Source organism: Mesoplodon densirostris, chromosome X (assembly GCF_025265405.1).
Source record: "Mesoplodon densirostris isolate mMesDen1 chromosome X, mMesDen1 primary haplotype, whole genome shotgun sequence".
In the NCBI taxonomy this organism is placed as follows: Eukaryota; Metazoa; Chordata; class Mammalia; order Artiodactyla; family Ziphiidae; genus Mesoplodon; species Mesoplodon densirostris.
In genome coordinates this window covers 48,164,471-48,181,760 of record NC_082681.1, presented here as the reverse complement: position 1 = coordinate 48,181,760, position 17,290 = coordinate 48,164,471, and the positions used below count along the sequence as shown (strand labels likewise).

The 17,290-nt window shown below is 38.6% G+C and overlaps 1 protein-coding gene across 1 annotated transcript; it reads right to left on the bottom strand.

Annotated features, from left to right (window-relative positions):
* Positions 1 to 2,064: 2,064 nt before the first annotated feature.
* Positions 2,065 to 4,802, bottom strand: LOC132481559 (melanoma antigen preferentially expressed in tumors-like). Its single transcript, XM_060086427.1, has 4 exons — positions 4,513 to 4,802; positions 3,456 to 3,782; positions 3,290 to 3,343; positions 2,065 to 2,617 (listed from the first exon to the last, which is right to left on the bottom strand). Exons 1-4 carry the CDS (start codon positions 4,800 to 4,802, stop codon positions 2,065 to 2,067), a joined length of 1,224 nt encoding a protein of 407 aa, XP_059942410.1.
* Between the last annotated feature and the right edge of the window lie 12,488 nt (positions 4,803 to 17,290).

The window sequence follows — 17,290 nt, the reverse complement described above, 5'->3', positions numbered from 1 at the left end:
GTTGCTGTGGTGTCTCACACTGATTGATTTGCAAATGTTGAATCGTCCTTGTGACCCTGGAATAAATCCTACGTGATTTATGGTGTATGGTCCTTTTGATGTATTGTTGGATTTGTTTCGCTAATATTTTGTCCAGGACCTCTTCATTTGTATTCAGCGAAGGTATTGCCCTCCCATTTCCTTTTTCTGTAGTGTCTTTGTCTGACTTTGGTGTCAGGGTATTGGTGGCCTTGTTGCATTCTTATTTTATGATGTCTTTGAAATGCCATGTGTTATCATTTCAACAAAGCAACAACCTATACAATTCATTTAACATGTTTGTCTTTCTAAGTCAGAAATGCAGTAGCAAACTGGAGGTAAGAACAAGTTATTAACTATTTTTATTAAGTATTAATTAAATTTTACATCATTTTCTCTGTTTTTGAAATGCAGTTTATCACTTCAACATGTAAGCAACAAGAAAAAATAATTGTAAAAAATTTTTTACTGAGTCTTTAAAATGTGTGTGTTATCATTTCAACAAGGAAACAATGTAACCATCATTCATTACTTTTACATTCTTCTTTCTTACTAAGTTTTTAAAGTGCAATCTGTTTTCATTTCAACAAGGAAAATGCAATCTGTTTCCATTTCAACCAGGAAACACTATACACAAAATACTAATAATTTTTCCATTCTTTTCTGTTATCAGATCTTTGACATTTTCTATGTTACCATTTCAACATACAAATATTAGGAACAACCTATTAATTAACTTTATTTTCTATCAATTAGTCTTTGGAATGCAATGTTTTATCACGTTGACATATAAACATATAAACAGGTAATTATAACATTTTTCTTGCTAAGTCTTTGAAATAAAATGCTATCATTTTAACACGTAAGGATATAAAGAATTTAATTTACATTCTTTTACCTTTACTGTCTTTGATATGCAGTATGTTATCATTTCAACATGTAAACAATACATGTAAATTAGCAATTAGTTATTCTACATCCTTAGTTTCTTGCTAATCTTGGATACACAGTGTGCATTCAACACCTAGGGTACATCACATTTGAGAGTAGCCAAATTTCTAGAGTTCAAAAGCCACATACGGTTAGTGTGCACCATACTCAGCAGTGCAACTCTAGTGGAAGAGCAGAGGGAGCAAATACATATGCAACCATGTGTACCATGAAGGAAATAGACATGGGACCTTAAGAAAAAGCAGCAAAAGAATAAGTCTACTTAAATGGGGAAGTAAGAGAAAACCTATCTGAGGAGGTAACATTTAAGCCATGACCTGAGGCCTGAGAAGCTATCCAAAAGGATAAATAGGCCAATATCATTTGAGCAGACTATGTAAGGGTAAAAAGTGAAAAAAATACTGTGTTATGAGGGAATAAATAATTTCCCCAGTCCTCTAAGAAAGACTAGAGAAACTGATAAATCGTAGGAATGTCTACACTCTGAGTGAGATCAGGGACTTTATCTTTCTTAGCACCTGGAAAAGTACCTAAATCATAACAAATGCTTGGTGAATGTGTGTGGAATAAGGAATAACTGAGCCAGGGGTCTGAGACCTGGGAAATCAGGCAGCAATATGCTGATGAGGATACCAGTAGGTAGTGTGCATAGTTTGTTTGTTTCCTTTTAGTTGCATATGGTTTCTCGTAAGACACCTGAGGTAATCAGAAACACAAGAAGTTTGCAGGTGCCTAGATGGTAAAATTATTCAACAACTATCACCTCTAGGAAGAGTTTCAATTGATCTGACTTGTGTCAAGTGCCCATAAATGGATAAGTGAACCAATCAGTGTGGATAAGGAAATGATGTACCATGACTGGGTCAGCTTATGTCACATACCCAACACTGTGGTTAGTAACCAGAAGATGTAGAGGGCAGTCAAGAGACCCAGCGGACCTTTCAAATTCCTCTATTTCCTTTTTAAAGTTCCTCTTTTATAGAGATCAGTTTACCTATCCAGTGTTCCGAACCCCAGTTTTGTAGAATAGTAGAACTTTACACGTGTCTCTACAAACTTGGGTTTCAGGCAGAAAAAAAAAAAAAGTGAACGCTTTCATGGCCACACATCAGTGTTGAATCTCCTCCTTGTACTGTGGAAATCACAAGTGACCCATTTCATGTCGTCCCGCTGTGCCCCGTGCAGCATCGCCTCCAACTGAGCCTGAACTTCAGCAAGTTTCTGTCGGTCCAAACTGTCATGAAAATTCCCTTCCTCGTAGCAATGGAGAGGGACAGGATAAATCACATACTTCAGCTTCATCAAGGATGTCAAGTGCTGCAGAAGGCTCTTGAGCACAAGCATCGTAATGGGATTGAAGGCAAAGCTAAGGAAATTGAGGTGGGTACAGTGGCTCAGGGCTGGGAGGATGGCAGAGAGAGTAGAATCAGTTATCATACAATTGTCTATCTCCAGATGTTGCAAGGTGCTTGAGACCTTCTCCAGCAGAGTCTGCAGGGGCTCATAAACTTCGGAGAAGAAATGGTTGTTACTGAGACTCAATACCCTTAGGTGGGTGGCCTGAGAGCTCTCGGACAGGACAGTGACATCTCTGTCAGAAAGGCTACAGTAAGGTAGATACAGTGTATCCAACTGACGTGGCACAACTCTATAGAGAGAAAAACATAAGGTTATTTCAGAAGAATGAGGGCAATGAGCCCCAAATTATAGGTACCTAAGGCTCTAGAATAAAGTACTGTGTTCACGGTTTGCAACAGGTGGTTAACATTGTGGACTTTGGGATCAGACTTTATACATTTGTGACCCTGAGAAAGTTACTTTACAACTCTGAGGTACAGGGATTTAATCTTGAAAACGTGCACAGTAGTAATTATTATAAAGAACTGCGGGAAAGATTAAGTGAAGAAATTGCATGCACTTAGTATATACGACATAATCAGTGTTGCATCTGATTCACTTATTTGGCGAGGATGGGTCTGGGAAAGCAGCCAACTGAGGGTTTCCTTTGACTAGTTCCCAGATGACAAGCTCTCCATTCAGGGTCTAAGGCTTGGGGGAAATACAGGAGCAAAATTATCTGGCAGTGTTAACTATTGGGGCCCATCCATGGGCATGTGCATTAGTCCTATAGCTTAATGTTTCTCCATCTGAATGCCTCCTCTTCCGCTCTAGAGAGCTGTAAAGTCCAATCGGAGAAGGACTGAGTCTTTTTCACCAATATATTTACAGACTTCTTTTAGGGTCTGCCCACGGCCACTGAATGAATGAATGAATGAATGTATGAGCACAGCTTCCTTTTCTAACCTCATCTGCTGCTCACCGTAAGGTACCCCTCTCTCCCCCGGCTAGATTCAAAATCCCAGCAGTGCCTATGCTGAGGCAAAAAGAGAAATGGGTTACAAGGAGCTTAGGAAGATCCAAGCATGGTCTCTTCTGTCTTAACAATGAGGTGTTCGGGGAACCCAGGTTCCTACCCACCCCCTCACCTGAGCAGTCTGTACAGCTGATTTGTGAGGCAGAAGAAAGATAAGCTGAGCTCCTGGAGATTGTCCAGCCGCCCAAGGCAGAGGAGAAAAGATCTGAAGTTCCTTCTCTCAAAATATTTATAGGGCATGTTGTACAGAGTAAGGCTGTAAAGGTGGATCACCCGAGCCAAAAGGGTGACGACTTCACTCAGATTAGCCTGATCCATTTCCAGGTGATCAATGCAACCCAGATCCACAAACTGCAGGATACTTCTGTGGCCAGACATTCTATCGATTTGCAAATTTCTGCAGCAGACGTGCAAGGACCCAAAGTTCTGCTGAATTTTACTACAAAGGAAAGAGAGGAATTGCTCTGTTCTCAAGGTACTGTTGAGGGAAATATCCACTAGTAATTCCATGGGTTCCTGAGCTGACTGAGTCTCAGACCCGGAATTACCAATCCCGAGGCACATGACACTATGCTGAGCTTCTTCTATCTTAAGGATAGAGTGCTGAGAGTAAAGGCATGACTTAAAACAGAAAGGGAATGCGGTCCCAATCTCAGAGCATATTGTCTTACAGTCCGGGTCATGCCTTAAATCTAGGATCCTCAGTCTGGGCCCCCTGGAAGGAAAGGAAGAGACAGAACACATGAGAGATAGCTGATTTTAATATAACCCAGCAAGATCAATGATGAGAAGCAGGGACAGTGCACTTTAACCCTGGTTTTCACTTCATTGCCATTCACCAAGAAGTTCTTTCCACACAAATGCAGCGTCTTTCATCCTTTCCCCACCCCCTCCTTCACCTCCAGGCTTTCCCTGTCTCAATGCCCATATTCCACTTGTGTGTAATCACACTCAAATCCATTCATAGTATCCTCAAGCACCTCTATTCTATAATCAACACTATAAAGCAATAGAGTCCCGAAGGTGACCCCAAGTGCTGACCGACAGCTCTGCAAAGACTGCAGTGTTCACCATTGGCTACTGTTGGGAGATGGTTAGGTATTCCCTTGCCCCAGGCTACAGCATACCCTCCTGCTGACTCCCTGTGTCTCTACTACTCATAGTCTTACCAAGAGGAAGAGTTCTTGGCAGGGAGCATCTGCAGACCATCAATCATGGCTTCCAAGATGTCATAGTGTGACTCCCGTGTGTTCAATGACCCAATATGGAGACAGCGAAAAGGCCAAACCCTCACCATTGCCTTTAGTATCGTCTTATGCCCACCCAAGAAGGCAGCGTTGAACAATGGAACAAAGAGGTCTCTTGGGATTTCGTCCAGGGCATGGATAGCTGCAGGCTCATTATTCAGCAGACTCTTTGCAGCAAGCTCAAGGAGGGTGACTGTGGTCTTTTGGTCCATCTTCAAAAACCTGCTTCAGAGTGGAGAATATTTAGAAATCCTGAGAAGATATCTATAGTCACTTGTTTGCTTCCAGGGTTAGCTATGGACAAAATACTTATTGAATAAGTATGTGGTGAATCATAGGGCCAATTCAAGTGACCTCTACTATAGGAATAGAATGAAAATGGACTTGTGTGTATATTTAATTATATATGTGTACAAACACGTACACGTGCACGCACACACACACACACACACACACTTACATGAGATAAAAATGCCATTAGAAATCAGAGGTAAGTTAGCAGAAGACAATGCTGACCACCAAGCCGCCTTCCTGAAATTATTTCCTCCTGAGGAGCTTCAAGATGGCAGAAGGGTACGGCGTGGAGATCACCTTCCCGCCCACAAATACATCAGAAATATATCTACATGTGGAACTCCTACAGAACACCTACGGAATGCTGGCAGAAATCCTCAGACCTCCCAAAAGGCAAGAAACTCCCCACGGACCTGGGTAGGGTAAAAAAAAAAAAAGGAAGAACAAAGACAACAGAATAGGGATGGAATCTGCATCAGTGGGAGGGAGCTGTGAAGGAGGAAAGGTTTCCACACACTAGGAAGCCCCTTCGTGAGAGGAGACTGCTGGTGGCGAGGGTGAGAGCTTCGGAGCCATGGAGGAGAGCATAGCAACCGGGGTGCAGAGGGCAAAGCGAAGAGATTCCCGCACAGGGGATCGGTGCCGACCACCACTCACCAGTCCGAGAGGCTTCTCTGCTCACCCGCCGGGGCGGGTGGTGGCTGGTAGCTGAGGCTTGGGCTTCGGAGGTCAGATCCCAGGGAGAGGACTGGGGGTGGCTGCATGAACACAGCCTGAAGGGGGATACTGCACCACGGCTAGCTGAGAGGGACTCCAGTAAAAAGTCTGGAGCTGCCAAAGAGACAAGAGACTTTTTCTTGCCTCTTTGTTTCCTGGTGTGCCAGGAGAGGGGATTAAGAGCTCTGCTTAAAGGAGCTCCAGAGGAGGATGTGAGGAAATAGTTAATCAAGTCTAGGAAGCACAGAGAGTCCCATACAGGATAAATCCAAGGAGAAACACGCAAAGACACATATTAATCAAACTATCAAAGTTTAAACACAAAGAACAAATATTAAAAGCAGCAAGGGAAAAACGACAAGGAACACATCAGGGAATCCCCATAAGATAAACAGATGACCTTCCAGCAGAAACTCTGCAAGCCAGAAGGGAGTGGCAGGACATATTTAAAGTGATGAAAGAGAAAAACCTACAACCAAGATTACTCTAACCAACAAGGATCTCATTCAGATTTGAAGGAGAAATTAAAAGTTTTACAGACAAGCAAAAGCTAAGAGAATTCAGCACCACCAAACCAGCTTTACAACAAATGCTAAGGGAACTTCTCTAGGTAAGACACACAAGAGAAGTAAAAGACCTACAATAATAAAAACCAAAACATTTAACAAAATGGTAACAGGAACATACTTATCGATAATTACCTTAAATGTAAATGGATTAAATGCTCCAACCAAAAGACATAGTTTGGATGAATGGATGCAAAAGGAAGACCCATATATATGCTGTCTACAAGAGACCCACTTCAGACCTAGAGACACATACAGACTGAAAGTGAGGGGATGGAAAAAGATATTCCATGCAAATGCAAATCAAAAGGAAGCTGGAGTAGCAATTCTCATATCAGACAAAATAGACTTTAAAACAAAGACTATTACAAGAGACAAAGAAGGACACTACATAATGATCAAGGGATCAATCCAAGAAGATATAACAATTCTAAATATTTATGCACCCAACATAGGAACACCTAACTACATAAGGCAAATACTAACAGCCATAAAAGGGGAAATCAACAGTAACACAATCATAGTAGGGGACATTAACACCCCACTTTCACCAATGGACAGATCATCCAAAATGAAAATAAATAAGGAAACACAAGCTTTAAACAAGATGGACTTAACTGATATTTATAGGACATCCCATCCAAAAACAACAGAATACACATTCTTCTCAAGTGCTCATGGAACATTCTCCAGGACAGATCATATCTTGGGTCACAAATGAAGCCTTGGTAAATTGAAGAAATTTAAAATCATACAAGTATCTTTTCTGAACACAATGCTATGAGACTAGATATCAATCACAGAAAAAAATCTGGAAGAAATACAAACACATGGAGGCTAAACAATACACTACTAAATAACCAAGAGATCACTGAAGAAATCAAAGAGGAAGTCAAAAAATAGCTACAAACAAATGACAATGAAAACATGAAGACCCAAACCTATGGGATGCAGCATAAGCAGTTCTAGGAGGGAAGCTTATAGCAATACAATCCTACCTCAAGAAACAAGAAACATCTCAAATAAACAGCCTAACCTTACACATAAAGCAATTAGAGAAAGAAAAAAAAAACCCACACTTAGCAGAAGGAAAGAAATCATAAAGATCAGATCAAAAATAAATGAAAAAGAAATGCAGGAAACGATAGCAAAGATCAATAAAACTAAAAGCTGGTTTTTGAGAAGATAAACAAAATTAATAAAACTTTAGCCAGACTCATCACGAAAAAATGGAAGAAGACTCAAATCAATAGAATTAGAAAGGAAAAAGGAGAAGTAACAACTGACAATGCAGAAATACAAAGGATCATCAGAGATTACTACAAGCAACTCTATGCCAAAAAAATGGACAACCTGGAAGAAATGGACAAATTCTTAGAAATGCACAGCCTTCTGAAACTGAACCACTAAGAAATAGAAAATATGAACAGCCCAATCACAAGCACTGAAATTGAAACTGTGATGAAAAATCTTCCAGCCAAAAAAGCCCAGGACCAAATGGCTTCACAGGCGAATTCTATCAAAACTTTAGAGAAGAGCTAACACCTATCCTTCTCAAACTCGTCCAAAATATAGCAGCGGGAGGAACACTCCCACACTCATTCTACGAGGCCACCATCACTCTGATACTATAACCAGACAAAGATGTCACAAAGAAAGAAAACTACAGGCCAATATCACTGATGAACATAGATGAAAAATCCTCAACAAAATCCTAGCAAATAGAATCCAACAGCACATTAAAAGGATCACACATTATGACCAAGTGGGGTTTATCCCAGGAATGCAAGGATTCTTCAGTATATGCCAATTAATCAACGTGATACACCATATTAAAAAACAGAAGGAGAAACCCCATATGATCATCTCAATAGATGCAGAGAAAGCTTTCAACAAAATTCAACACCCATTTTTGATAAAAACCCTCCAGAATGTAGGAATAGAGGGATCGTTCCTCAACATAATAAAGGCCATATATGACAAATCCACAGCCAACATCCACCTCAATGGTGAAAAGCTGAAAGCATTTCCACTAAGATCAGGAACAAGACAAGGCTGCCCACTCACACCACTATTAGTCAACATAGTTTTGGAAGTTTTAGCCATAGCACTCAGAGAAGAAAAAGAAATAAAAGGAATATCCAAATTGGAAAACAAGAAGTAAAACTGTCACTGTTTGCAGAGGACATGATACTATACATAGAGGATCCTAAAGATGCTACCAGAAAACTACTAGAGCTAATCAATGAATTTGCTTAAGTAGCAGGATACAAAATGAATGCACAGTAATCTCTTGCATTCTTATACACTAATGATGAAAAATCTGAAAGAGAAATTAATGAAACACTCCTATTTACCATTGCCACAAAAAAATAAAATATCTAGGAATAAACCTACCTAAGGAGACAAAAGACCTGTATGCAGAAAATTATAAGACACTGATGAAAGAAATTAAAGATGATACGAATAGATGGAGAGTTATACCATGTTGTTGGATTGGAAGAATCAACATTGTGAAAATGATTCTACTACCCAAAGCAATCTACAGGTTAAATGCAACCCCTATCAAACTAACACTGGCATTTTTCACAGAACTAAAACCAAAAAATTCACAATATATATGGAAACACAAAAGACACTGAATAGCCAAAGCAATCTTCAGAACCATAAGTGGAGCTGGAGGAATCAGGCTCCCTGACTTCAGACTATACTACAAAGCTACATTAATGAAGACTGTATGGTACTGGCACAAAAACAGAAATACAGATCAGTGGAACAGGATAGAAAGCCCAGAGATAAACCCACGCACATATGGTCACCTTATCATTGATAAAGGGGGCAGGAACGTATAGTGGAGAAGGATAGCCTCTTCAATAAGTGGTGCTGGGGAAACTGGAGAGGTACATGTAAAAGTATGAAATTAGAACACTCCCTAACACCATACACAAAAATAAACTCAATATGGATTAAAGACTTAAATGTAAGGCCAGACACTATAAAAGCCTTGGAGGAAAACAGGCAGAACGCTCTATGACATAAATCACAGCAAGATCCTTTTTGACCCACCTCCTAGAGAAATGGAAATAAAAACAAAATAAACAAATGGGACCTAATGATACTTAAAAGATTTTGCACATCTAAGGAAACCATAAACAAGACGAAAACAGAACCCTCAGGATGGGAGAAAATATTTGCAAATGAAGCAACTAACAAAGGATTAACCTCCAAAATTTACAGGCAGCTCATGCAGCTCAATAAGAAAAAAAAAAAAAAAACAATCCAATGCAAAAGTGGGCAGGAGACCTAAATAGACATTTTCCTAAAGAACATATACAGATTGCCAACAAACACATGAAACAATGCTCAACATCATTAATCATTAGAGAAATGCAAATCAAAACTACAATGAGATATCATCTCACACCGGTCAGAATAGCCATCATCAAAAAATCTACAAACAATAAATGCTGGAGAGGGTGTGGAGGAAAGGGAACCCTCTTGCACTGTTGGTGGGAATGTAAATTGATACAGTCACTGTGGAGAACAGTATGGACATTCCTAAAGAAACTAAAAATAGAACTACCATACGACCCAGCAATCCCACTACTGGGCATATACCCTGAGAAAATCATAATTCAAAAAGAGTCGTGTACCAAAATGTTCACTGCAGCTCTATTTACAATAGCCAGGATGTCGAAGCAACCTAAGTGTCCATCAACAGATGAATGGATAAAGAAGATGTGGCACATATATACAATGGAATATTACTCAGCCATAAAAAGGAACGAAACTGAGTTATTTGTAGTGAGGTGGATGGACCTAGAGTCTCACATAGAGAGTGAAGTAAGTCAGAAAGAGAAAAATAAACACCGTATGCTAACACATATAAATGGAATCTAAGAAACAAAAAAAAAAAGGTCAGGAAGTACCTATGGGTAAGATGGGAATAAAGACACAGACCTACGAGAGCATGGAGTTGAGGATATGGGGAGGGGGAAGTGTAAGCTGTGACAAAGTGAGAGAATGGCATGGACATATATACTCTACCAAACGTAAAATAGATAGCTAGTGGGAAGCAGCCACATAGCACAGGGAGATCAGCTAGGTGGTCTGTGACCCACTGGAGGAATTGGATAGGGCGGGTGGGAGGGAGGGAGATGCAAGAGGGAAGAGATATGGGAACATACGTATATGTATAACTGATTCACTTTGCTATAAAGTGAAACTAACATACAATCGTAAAGCAATTATACTCCAATAAATATGGTAAAACAAACAAACAAACAAACAAACAAATAAATAAAGAGGGGCAGAACGAGATTTGACACACACAGAAAAGGCAATGGCAATGTGACCATACAGGAAGAGGTTGGAGTGATGTGACCACAAGCCAAAGGATGCTGGCAGCCACAAGAGGCTGGAAGACGCAAGAATGGATTCTCTCCTGGAGCCTCCAGAAGGAGAACAGCCCTGCCCACACCTTGATTTCAGCTCAGTGATATTGATTTCAGACTTGGCTTCCCGAACTCCAGAAGAATAAATTTCTACCATTTTATGCCACCAAAAAAAAAGAAAAGAAAAAAAATTAAAAAGAAAAAGGAAAAAGAAAGAAAATGGTCGGGAGAACCTAGGGGTAAGACGGGAATAAAGATGAAGACCTACTAGAGGCTGGACTTGAGGATACGGGGCGGGGGAAGGGTGAGCTGGGACAAAGTGAGAGAGTGTCATGGACATATATACACAACCAAACGTAAAATACATCACTAGTGAGAAGCAGTCACATAGCACAGGGAGATCAGCTCAGTGTTTTGTAACTGCCTAGAGGGGTGGGATAGGGAGGGTGGGAGGGAGGGAGATGCAAGAGGGAAGAGATATGGGGACATATGTGTATGTATAACTGATTCACTTTGTTATAAGGCAGAAACCGACACACAATTGCAAGGCAATTTTAATCTAATAAAGATGTTAAAAAAATATTTTCTCCCAAAAGGATACAAACCAATAAGAAGGAAAATGTACATCTACACAAAAGCCACACCCTCATCATTACTTTAAAATGGAAAAGGCCAAAAATTCAAAAGAATTGTGAGTAAAACAAGAAAAATCATAAATCCTGGCATAAGATTTGTCATACCCCCATTACTAGGCTTTGTGGAAAGCAAAAAGACAGACCAAGAAAAGCTTCCAAGAGAGAGGAAAGAAGATGGAAAAGGGATGAAAGCTGATCTAAAACTACAGCAGAATGACTAAGCCCAGAATAAATCTAAAAATATCAAAAAGGTGTCCTAGAATATGAGAGCCCAGACTACAGGGAAGGTACTCCAAAATCAGAGCTTATGAAGGGACAGGGATGATTTAAAGTGCAGTCTTTGAAAGATATAACTCTTACGGAAGAATAAAGGCAAAGAGTTAGGGAGAAGCATCCGTTGGCGCTTGGGTAATGACAGAGAAAATAAACAAAAGGGGAAAATTAAGGATCTTGCAAGACATAAGAGAACCGCAAAATCAGAGCACTCAGGACTTCTCCCTTCATCACCAAAACAAACAAACAAAATATAAAGGATCTGGACTTTGCCACACTAACAAGAATTCACATTATTAAACTAGGAATCTTGTCAAAAAAAAACCCCAATATCATACAGATGAACAGAATGAAGGGATTTCCATACAAAACGCTGTCAAAAAAATAGATGAGGAAACAAAAGTGCATACATATTAAACAACCATGAAGGAGAAAAAGACTGGAAGTCAACACTCCAAACAAATTTAATTTTACTCAAGCAAGCATTGGAGGATATGAAACCCACCTTAAATAGAATATTTTTAAAAATCAAAAGACAGAGAGTGACTAAAATGAAAGGCTGAAGCATAGATTTCATAACCAACTGGGGTGTCCTTTAAATATCACAGCCTACTGAAAAAACGTTTGAACTTGTAGAAACTTGGGAAATTCTGCACCCCTCAGCCCTTCCTAAGGAATCTACTAGAGCAGGGGTCTGCAAACTGGCCCAATGATCCAAATCCAGCCCACTGCTTGATTTTGTAAATAAAGCTCTATTGGAACAAAGCCATGATCAATCATTTATGTATTGTCTATGAATGCTTTTGCACTACAGTAGCAAAGTTGAGTAGAGAGACAGTGACACTGTGACCCAGGAACTTACAATACTTCCTATACTTCTCTTTACAGAATGTTTGCCAAGTAATTTAAAACAGGAACTGGGATTGTGGTCCCACTGCGATGAGAAGGAAAACTTCACCAAAATACCTAATGGAGAGTATTTTACATACAATAGTAAAATCAAGGTGGAGGAAAGGGGAGAAGGCTAATGTACAAAAGGTTTATGCTGTGAAAAAAGAACACAGAAACTGTGCAACTAAACATGAGAGAAGGGAGAGAAGTAGAAGGAAATAGAACAAACACTTTATCATAATGCAGTAGGTGAGTGTTAAATGATACGGGAGGAAAAAGTGCATAGACCAGAGAGTAAAGTGTTAAGAAAACAGGTGGTTCAGAATGATTTTAAGAAAGCATTAAACGTGACCAAAAACATGTCTTAATGACAAAAGCCAAAACTCACAAAGAAGCTATAACCCTTAGGAATATTTATGCACCAATAACAAACAAACACCTTTATAAACCAAAAATGAAAGGAGACGTAGATAAAATAATAACAGGAAACAGTAACAGTAGGAGATTTAATACACCAAACTCAGTCTAAGGCTGATCAAGTCATATAAAAAAAAGAGAAAGCTAACCAATAATGTTATATAGGGAATATATATTTGTCAAAATGGATCATAATTATCTCACAGAGATTAGATAATTGATTTCTATAAAGTAGAAAAAGTACAAACAATCCTCTAACCCCAAAGCAATAAAAGTTAGTAATAAAAGTTGAAAACAGAAAGGCCTTTCCACCTGAAAAAAATTATTAAAGCTTCTCTTAAAAAATTTTGAATATAAGAGGAGATGCAAACTGAGGTTGTAAAGAATTTTTTTTAAAGAATGACTATGAAAAACTACATATTGGCGTCTATGGGATACAATTAGCATGGTGATCTGAGGCAAATTCACACAGTACACACTTTTATGAGTAAAAATGGAAGAATGAGGATAAATGAATTAAAGTATGGCATCAAAAAACGAAAAAAAACAACTAGGAAAAAAAGAATAACTAAAGAATGCAAAACATAAAAGCAGAAATGAATGAGATACAAAATAGAAAAATGAAATCTTGTTTTTCAAAACGGACAAACCACTAGCTGGCCTGATGAAGGAAGAAAGGGAGAGATCACATATAGACAAAATAATAAATGACAAAGGAGAAATAATCATTGAAACAGAAAAAAAGAAGAAATTTCTTTGTCAACCTCTACGCAAATAAACTTGAAAATCTATATGAAATAGGTAACTTCCTAGATAAATACAGATTAACAAAATTCTGGTTGTAGTGTTAGAAAGCTTAAATTAGGCAATTTTCATAGAAGAAATAAAGTTATTACAGCAATACCCCCAAGAAGCACCTTGCTCAGATGGTTTTTCAGGTGAATTCTAGTAAACCATCAAAGATCAAATAGTACCAATGCTCTATGAGTTATGTAAGTACATTAGAAAGGAAGGAAACTTCCCTAACTTCTTTTACAAAGCCAGTAGGATGCTAACAGGTAAAATGTAGATACCAAAATACTAAATAGAATATTAGCAAACATCCAACAATACATTTAGAAACTAATATACTCTGAGCAAGTGCAATTTATCCCATTAATACAAGGCTGGTTCTATATTAGGAATTCCATTGATATCATTCACCATAGTAATAAAATCAAGGACAAATATCATATGATTAAAACCACAGATGCCAAACAAATCTTTGGGAAACTTCAACACCCATTCATGTTAAGAAAAGAAAAACCTCAAGAAATGGGAAAGAGGGATGCATTCTTAACATGATAAAAGATATATAATTAATTCCTCATGCAAGTATTTTATTTAGTGGGGGACTACCAGAGGTTCTCCAATAAGGTCAGGAACAAGAAAAGTATGCCCATTATATCATTCCTGATCAATCTTCAACTACAAGCATTAGTCAGTTGACTAGAGAAATCAATTAGATTTATGAGAATGAATAACAAGAAGTAAAGCCACCTCTGTGTGCCGATGATATTACTGTACACCTGAAAAGCCCTATACAAACAATGACAGATTAAGTAAAACAATAAGAGAGATCAGCAAGGTAGTAGGATATAAAGTTACATACAAAAGTCAACGGTCTTTGTGTACACTCACACACACACAGCTAGAGGACACTTTAGTAGAGAAAATAACATATACAATAGCAAAAACAAACCTTAAATGCATAGAAATAAACTTAATGAGGGCATCGATGCAAGGAAAATCTTTAGGCGACATAGAAGGAAACTTAAATAAGCCCAGAGATATTGGCCAATGTTCTTGGATAAAATAACTCAACATTAAAAACATGTCGGTTCTCCCTAAACTAATGTATAAATTTATTATAATCTCAAAAATATCAGCAAACGTTTTTATGTTGTTAGGTCAATGGATAATAAAATTAATATTTTTATAAAAAATCATGTAAGAATAGCCAGGATATAAGTGAAAAAGAAAACCTATAAGTGGGGAGTATTGATACCAGGCATTAAAGCACGCTATAAAGCCTCAGAAATTATAACACTGTGGTACTGGTACATGAATAGACAAATAGTCCAGTGAAACAGAATAGGAATCCCAGAAAAACAACCATAATATATGGAAATTTCAGTATATGATGAAAGGGCATTTAAAACCACTGAGGCAAAGATGGACGTTCAATAACTGATGCTGGAACAACTGAGCCATTTGGGAAAAGAATCAGTGTAGATCCATATCACACACTATACACAAAAATAAACTGTAAACGGGTTAGGAATCTAAACAAATGAAACCATAACAAAATCTTTAAGAAAATATGGCAGGACTCTGCTTTAACCTCAGCATAGGGAAAGGCTTTCTTAACTGTGACTCAAATTTCCAGAGGCAATGAAAGAAAACAATGATCTGTGTGACTACAAAGGATTTTTTTAATGTACGGCAAACACATCATAACTAAATCAAAAGGCAATTGACAAATTGAGATAAAGTATTTGCAGCATGCCTCCCGGACAAATGAATAATAGTCCAAGTATATACAGAACTCTGAAGTACGGAAGGACAAAAGGCTAATATTTCTACAGAAAAATGGGAAAAGATATGAGCAGATAATTCACAAAAATATATAAAATAGTCCTCAAAATATAGAGTCAAACTTTCTCATAATTAGACAAATGCATACTAAGACAATGCCGAGATATCATTTCTCACCTACAACATCAACAAAGGTCACAAAAGTAGGGCAACATGTTCTGTTAGTGAGTCTGTGGGGAAACAGTCACAGTAGCTAGTGGGAGTGAAAACCAGTACAACCCTTCTGGAGAGAAATTTGGAAATACCTAACAGAAATACACATGCACTTCACTTTTGGCCCAACAATACTACTGCTGGGAATAAAACTTGAAGATCCATTTCCACCAACACAAAAGTACTTATGCCTTAGGTTATTCACTGCAGCATTGTTTGTCGTTGCAGAGTGTTGAAAACAAGTTAAATGCCCCTACATATGTCAGCGGAGTCCAATGCAGCTGTAAAAAACACAGAAACAAAAACAAAAACAAAAAAGCAATGAAGCCCTCTATGGCATAAAGAGTTTTTTTTATGGAATGCTGTTAACTGAAAAAGGAAAAGTGCAAAGGAGCATTATAAGATGCCGTCCTTCATTTAATAAACAAGGGAATATAAGAAAACATATATGGATCAGTTCATTTGTGCAGAGTAAACACAGGAAAGATTAAACCAGAAACTAAAGAGATTGGTTATCTACAGGGGGAGTGTGGGAAATAAGTGGGGAATGGGAAGGGGTTAGAAGGCATGACGAAAGAGTGACACTTGTCTAATAGGTGTTTCTGTGCAGCCCTGACTCTTTGAATCACAGTAATATTTCACATACCCCAGAATTAAATAAAAAATCATAATCAACTAAGATGTGGGGAGGAGGCAAGCTCAAATAAAAACACCACAAAATTAACCTAACTATATGACAAATGAATGTCTTAACCACAGCTGAAGAGGTGAGAAAGAAAATAGCTAAGCTAAGCAACGTGGGGAAATAGTACTTCTTTGATTGCATCCTCTGAGGCCTAAGGCATAAAGAACTGTACACAAACACGAGTTATCAAATCTGTTTCTAACAGGTGTATTGGGTAGCATTTCTGCAAGTACTTCATGTATATATCAGGAATGAACAAGTAAGTAAATATTGAAGATAAGGAGAGCCAGGTCACACAAAGAAGTTACAAACAGGGCTACAATGGATTAACATAAGAAGTATCAGTATGGGGCCTCCCTGGTGGCGCAAGTGGTTGAGAGTCCGCCTGCCGATGCAGGGGATACGGGTTCGTGCCCCGGTCTGGGAGGATCCCATATGCCGCGGAGCGGCTGGGCCCGTGAGCCATGGCCGCTGAGCCTGCGCGTCCGGAGCCTGCGCGTCCGGAGCCTGTGCTCCGCAACGGGGGAGGCCACAACAGTGAGAGGCCCGCATACCGCAAAAAAAAAAAAAAAAAAAGAAGTATCAGTATGAGCTCCTGGCTTTCAATATCTATACATATAGGTAGAGAAACTGAGAAGTATCTGTAAACATGAGTATATACATACAATATATTTCCTTCATTTGTGGATGGAGAGGGAGGACTTAGCAGCAATGAAACTGCAATAGCAATGAACACACACTGAGATATTGGTTTCTAAATGTCATTTTCCAAGGAAAGGAAGCTTGGCTCTTTGCAGAAGTGTTTTTTTGATTTCAGGGCCGTGCTGGGGACAAAAACACAAGATGAATGGGAATACCTTACAGTGCCAGCAAGGAAGTACACAAAAAAGGATCAGGTCGTGCTGAAAGAACACAGACCCCACCAAAAGAAGCTTGCAGTCACCAAAGCTGGAACAATTCAAGAAACTAAATAATGATATAATTTGATTATAAGCCACAATGTAACATAGTTATTCATGATTCAATACTGACATAAAT

What these genes read in the sequence shown, in the direction of transcription:
- LOC132481559 (XM_060086427.1), bottom strand. Translation starts at nt 4,802, where the DNA reads ATGGACCAAAAGACCACAGTCACCCTCCTTGAGCTTGCTGCAAAGAGT. An exon ending in GCCAAGAACTCTTCCTCTTG is followed by an intron (nt 3,783 to 4,512) that starts GTAAGACTATGA and finishes TTTCCTTTGTAG; the next exon opens with TAAAATTCAGCAGAACTTTG. An exon ending in GGAGAGAGGGGTACCTTACG is followed by an intron (nt 2,618 to 3,289) that starts GTGAGCAGCAGA and finishes TTCTCTCTATAG; the next exon opens with AGTTGTGCCACGTCAGTTGG.